Source organism: Parambassis ranga, chromosome 4 (assembly GCF_900634625.1).
Source record: "Parambassis ranga chromosome 4, fParRan2.1, whole genome shotgun sequence".
Taxonomy (NCBI): Eukaryota; Metazoa; Chordata; class Actinopteri; family Ambassidae; genus Parambassis; species Parambassis ranga.
The window spans coordinates 21,865,577-21,871,962 of NC_041025.1; the positions used below are offsets into that span (position 1 = coordinate 21,865,577).

Consider the following 6,386-nt stretch of genomic DNA (forward strand, 5'->3'; position numbering starts at 1 on the left):
AAACAGACAGAATGCATGGCAGTAAGAAAACACACAGCTTGATCTGAGCATGCTCACATTCCACTCCTTGTCTTTGCAATGAGATATATGTGCATCTCTGTCAGTCACACTGCTCCTTGTGACCTTTACTCATGCCTGCAATCCTGTTCTTTTGACCCCACCTCTAGATGGCACTGCCCACCATACATGCTCACACTTATTTCATACACATTCCATTGTGTCATGTCATGTATCTCCTAGTTTATATCTTAATTTGACCAATATTTAGTAGAACACTGTATATGTTTTGCACAGATATAACCATTTAATTGGGATTAGTCCTTCAAAATGCCCACACAGGTGTCTCAGTGTGTTCTTAGTCTTTATTTCCACAGTTTTGAGCTGAAATTGTTCAAGAAAACATGTGTAAAGAGTTGCATTAAGTCACGTACATGCCCTCTATAGTTTGCTTTACAGCGTATGATCATCTATGGTGCTATCTTCAAAGCACATTCAATCAATCACATCAGCAGCCCTGCACACACACACACACACACACACACAGTAACATCTGCTTACACAAGCTGAAGTAGTTCTGGCAGCTACTGTCATAACTCTCAGCGCTGACCTGACACAGTGAGGTGGCTGCACCGAAAGCACGGGAGGAGCCAGCAGCCCTGCTATTTTAATATGCAGCTGTGTTACACTAAAAAAAAAAAAAAAAGACTATGATCAATCACAGGGTGCTGTCATCCCTTAAACCTTTAGGGATTGTTATGTTAGTGTGAGGTAGGTGTCAGCATCAGCAACAGGCAGCCATATTTGTTTTTACCAAAGCATATATAGCCATGAAGGCTGGAGGGAAAAGGAACGATGTTTAAAAAAAAGTAGAGTGAGTAGAATTAGCTGTCACCTGTTCCCCTTCAAGAAAGCGGTGCGACAAAGTGGTGCAACATTCCACAGCTGGGAACATAGACGGATCCCCAAAGCAGGAAACAGTGATAGAGTTTAAAAAAAAACATGAAAACAATCATTCGTCTGTGGAAAGAAGGACAAAAAGTGACATTTATAAGATGCTTCTGCTTAGAAGGTAGCAGCTTTTAAAAGTAGACCAAACTAAATTTAACACTTGAAGTGTGTGGGGCCATCAGACGCTGATTCAGACAGCTTTTTCTGCTGTCCGTCTCACAGGCTCCCTGTTTGGGGCTATTTAAAGCACTACCAGCAAACACACAGTCGCAGCACAAGTCGTCAGGATTGTCCAGCAGCCAGTTTTGAAACTTTTTACTTTAGCACAAGAATCCAGCAGGTTTTTACAGTTTCTTTATTAAACTCTGAAGCGTAAGTGACAGTACACCATGACATGTTTCCCACTCCTCCTCTCAGCTAATGGGAAGGACTGCTGAGAGTGAGACAAAGCTCCCCAAACAGTGCTCTGTTGACTAAGGGAAATACCACTATGTGGGGAGTGGGTGTCATGTCAAGACTATAAATAATCACAACTTAAACCTTCCCCTCTGCCATGAATCACTCCAGCAGCAACACACATTACTTACATTTTCTCTCCTTCAAAATTAACTTGGATCTCTAACAATGGTTCATTCAACACAAGTGAAAAGGCTGAGAGGCAAAGTGCTCAATTAGGCTTGGCAAATAGGAGCAAGCTCACTTCAGTTGTGTTTACGGGCCTCATAAGGAAAAGGGAAACACATTTCTTATGTCCATTATTGATGTCTGACTTTGACTCAATTCAGCCAGCCGCCTGCCAAAGTGTACAGAGCTGGTAATCTGCCCAAAAGCGCTGAAAGGTTCTGAAGGATTACAAAAAAAAAATGAACTGAACTGGCAGCAATAGAACTGCTGATGATCAGACTGCACAGAGCCAGCAGCTGCTTCTCTCTCTCTCTCTCTGATTTGTGACGACATGTTGGACCATCTAAACAAACCTGATGATGGGAGTCACCTTGACTGACCCTTCATCCCATCCCAGGTCCTTCTGCTGCAGCTCTCTGTGGAAGTACTCCACATAGAGTCATTACTCAGAAAATTGAGGTTTATAGAGCTTGACCTTGGAGCACTTGCCTAACCTCTGCAGTTATACGCCCCCTTTGGCAGAAAAATGTTAAAAACCCAGCAGAATTCAAAACAGAAGGAAGGCAATAACCCTGACACACATAAAATGACATGGTCCATCATATAAACATTAGTGTTAAAACACACACTGTTCACACACGTGCTACAGACCAGCGGATATTTCTCTGAATGAAAACCTCCTTTTCTTGATAATCAGGTGTTCTGTTTCTGCATGCTTTGCTTCTCGATCTCAACAAAAACATTCCAAGACATGAAGAAGTAAGTGATCCACTGCCAGTATCTGTTCCTGTTGGCTGTGCTTCAGCTTCAGTACCTGCATCCTGATCATAATGACTTCATTATGGAAGAACTAAGTGGGCCTGTCTTCTCCTCTCCAAATAGCCATCAGCGAAAATTTAGCAAGTCAACAAATTTCCTAACTTTGAAGCTCCGCGTTTGCCAAACCTTGAAATAATAATGATTTCCAAAGGACGCCAAACATCTGATGCATAAAAACACAATTATCTAAGCGCAGTGTATCATGTTTTGTCTGCTTCCTCCAATGATAAAGGACTTAGCTCGTGTTTGTCAGCTCACTCAATTGGTTCTTGGGAGTCAAGAGGTCAGTTCAGACCAGAGTAAAGATTGACTTAGTCCACAAGACAGCGAGCAGACAAAGAACTGTGAGTAAACTTCCACTGGCCTTTATTGGTTTGCCCTTTTCCTGTTGCAGAGGGACCTGCAGATGTTAGAAGGGTTAAATACACTCACTCACACAGACAGGCCAAAAACTCTCACAACCACTGGTGTCGAGAAGGTGAGTGTAACTGCAGCAAGAAGGCAGAGAGGCTGCGTCCTGTGTTGTGTCTCCAGGAAATCCAGGTACATTTAGCTAGTTTAACAGAAAACGGACTACTGCATCCGTCAGCACTGCTTCTGGAAACATCTGGATAGACACAACCAATCAGACAAACAAAGGCTGTGATGAAGGCAGAGCAACGTCCAAAAGTGGTGTGTACTGCTGCGACAGGGTTTGTACAGGGAGTGGAACTAGCTGATAAAGGGAGGGATCCAGACAGAAGTCATTCAGAGTCTATGCAGCAACGACAAACAAAATCCAAGAGACAACCTGACAAATGAAGCACTATAATCTGAAGCTCCTCGAGCGTCAAAACTCGAGGCTAGCTCCAAAAGTGAGTCACTCCCCGCAGGACCTTCCTGTCCTTATTTCCCCACACAAGAAGAAGAAACTCATACAAGAGCTACGTCTTTGCCCATTTTTTAGATTAGCTAAGAGGTGGTCAGTGGTCTATATCTAGCACCGCCAGTATGGTCTATCATTGTACATCTGTATACAGTCCATAGTCCCCTGAAACACAGAGATCACACTGCGAAGAGTTCACCTTTGCTCATGTGCTTTCAAAGGATCAGAGATGTGTCAGTTGTCTTGTGTGGCAGCACATTCTGCCCTACAGTCACCGATTCTGTGCTGACTCTGGTACCTTAAAGGTGAAGCCACATGCCATGCCTGACCTCACACACAGAACAGTAGGCTGTGTGAATTTAACAACACCTGGCTGAAAATAAGAGTTTTCAGTTCAGTGCTGAGGCATTATAAAGACAAGCAGACTCTAAAGTGATTATAATGATAAGCTCCACAACCAGTTCTGCATCTAATTAAACATAAGGAGTACATGACAAGAGAACTGTCCCTTTGTTGGTGGTCCAGTCAAGCAAGAGGATCATCTTCTTTCTTAAGGGAACTTTCCACTAACATTTGAAATACCAGGAAAACCATTTAGCTAGCACTTAAGTAGCATTACACACAACACATCAATCATTATTGAGTGGCTCCTGACCTGCACCACACTGCTCAGTCAATCAATCAGTGTTTCCTTTAAAATCAACCTCTGACACACACATACACACATATAAGCAGCATATTATGCAAGTGATTCCCATTTAAGTCCACACACCCGGCTTAAATGCTCATCCCCGCTTGTATAATCATCTTGTTATGGAAACGACCAGCCTGTGCGGCTGAGGAGACGGCTTGCTCTCAGTCAAGTGTACAGTATGCGAGCGGCTGCAGCTATACTGTCCAAACATTGGCAGCAATGGAGCAGCGATGCCTGCAACAGTGGGTGATTGTCTGGAGCTCAGGAGCCAGTTAACCACTGATGCATACACACCAAACTCTGTCTGCGAATTCAAGGGAGGCCGCGCTCAAGTCTCAGTCCGCTCTCCTTTTCACTCTCAAGGACAAAAAAAAAAAAAAAAAAAAAAAAAAAGTCTAAAGCTTTCTGCTGTATTTTCTGTTCCACTGAGCACAGAACAACAGAGTGTTTCCTTGAGATCATTTCTGGAAGGGATTAATAACAGATTGCAGACAGGTTGGAATCGTTTCTGATGATGGATTTGCGGTTTTAAAAATACAGTTTCTGATGTTCCACAGCAGGCCCTGCTGAATGTAGCAGGACAACAAAACCTGCATCCTGGATGTCAATAGTGCACACTTCCATGAGGAATGTGCTGGTTTAAGGGTGCTAAAGAGATTTTTTTCTTCTCTCTCTCTTTCTCTTTTAAAGCCCAAACACTTTGACAGAGTGTTGCTTATGTCACAATAATACAGTGTAACACTGGTTTATGACGTGCTGAATAAGCACAGTCGCTTTCCAACACATCCTCATTCATCCTCTTCCATACTTCAGTGTTTATTTTCTGGCTTATCGTAGCTATGTGAGTGAAAGAAGAAGGAGGAGGAGGAGGAGGAGGTGCAGCAGTAGACCACATACTGTTCAGATTAAAATGTAAGCCGCATGTTCACATGGTGTGAGTTCAAAGCCAAGAAACAAGAGTTTTAACCCACAACTTTCAAAGTTAAAACACAAGACATCCATGGAGCAGTCAACATGTAATAAAGTGTTACTTAAAACAAAAGGATCTGTGTGGAAACAACCCAAAAAAAGAAGAAGGCAAATATCAATGATCCCAGTCTAAATACAGTCTGCTGTTCAGTGTCAGTGGCAGAAACCTGAAGCTGCTCAGACTTGTTGCGTCTCCTAAGATGCCATTTTGAATGAAAACCTGAGCTGAGGGACCAGTTACATGGATGATAATAATAATAATCTGACATATTGCACTGTAATTGCAAATGTCCACTTACGTTGCTGCCGCGGAAACGTGTCCACTCCTTGTCCGTTGAGCTCCTAAATGCATTTGTATGCATTTGTCCAGGCAGCAGAGATCTGGGTGAAAACAGAATCACTCTCAAGGGGATACCTGCACATGGGCCAAGCCTTTGGTAACAGCCAAAGGGAAGCGGACGGAGGAGCAGTACTGCCAGCTCAGACCTTCCTCATCGTACTGCAGTCTTGTAGGACAGACTCTTTTTTCCCCAAACCTAAAGCCTCAGATCCTCTGCGCTCTGTGGCGCGCAGCGATCAGGCTATTTCTATCCAAAGTGGAGACGCGCAACAGTTGCATAGAAAAAAAAAAAAAAAAAAAGTTGGCTCGGACAGCAGCGAGTCGGTGTGAAGCGGTGTTGACTGCAGAGGATTCAGCTTCTTCTTGGTGTCCAACACAACAGCGGATCCAGCTCTGCGCGTCTTTACCTCCAGGCGGTGGTTTCTGCTATGTGCCTTGACTTGCACTGATGCAAAGGGGACCCGTATTCACCCCATCTCAGCTCCTACCAGCTGGTGGTGTTGGATTTCACCGGTTACTGACTCGTGACATCACGGATAGAGTATTGGCTTGTGTTGTCTGTTGACTGCTGTACGGCAGAGGCCACTTTTACACAGAGGTGGAGGAAGTACTGAAGCTTGGTACTCAAGTAAAAGTAAAAGTACAAATACCCAGCAAAATATACACTTAAGTAAAAGTAGAAGTGCTACATCAACAATCCTACTTAAGTAAAAGTCTTAAGTACTTTTAAATGTACTTAAAGTATTCAAAGAAAAAGTACTCATGCACTGAATATATATGATTGATTTCCATCGCAAAGGATCTGAACAGGTTAAAATAATCAAAGAAATCATCTTAAATGAAAATGGACCATGTGTAGTTAATGTACATGTTCAGTCCAGAAGCAGCTATGGACAGGTCTGTGTGTCATGAAGCAGGCTGTGGGCATCAAGTGAACAGAGAGGCTGCTGATAACAAACAGGCATTCAGCATGTTTACTGTGTCAGTGTTCCTGCTGTAGATTCATGTTATGATTCATGTTAATCAGACATTAATGGATGGACCTGTGTTAGCAGACAGCAGCTAACTAGTTAGCTCACTGAGCCAGAGCACCGGCATCATGACTGAGGCTCATTATAGAAACACAG

The 6,386-nt window shown here is 43.3% G+C and overlaps 1 protein-coding gene across 1 annotated transcript in view; it reads right to left on the reverse strand.

Moving 5' to 3' along the window:
- The window catches only part of col24a1 (collagen type XXIV alpha 1 chain), a 65,015-nt gene extending 59,354 nt beyond the window's left edge, over positions 1–5,661 (reverse strand). Inside the window, exon 1 of the mRNA XM_028404452.1 lies at positions 5,219–5,661. Within this exon, the coding sequence (XP_028260253.1) occupies positions 5,219–5,271 (53 nt within the window). The 5' untranslated portion in view covers positions 5,272–5,661. The remainder of the gene's footprint in view (positions 1–5,218) is intronic.
- Positions 5,662–6,386: the final 725 nt, after the last annotated feature.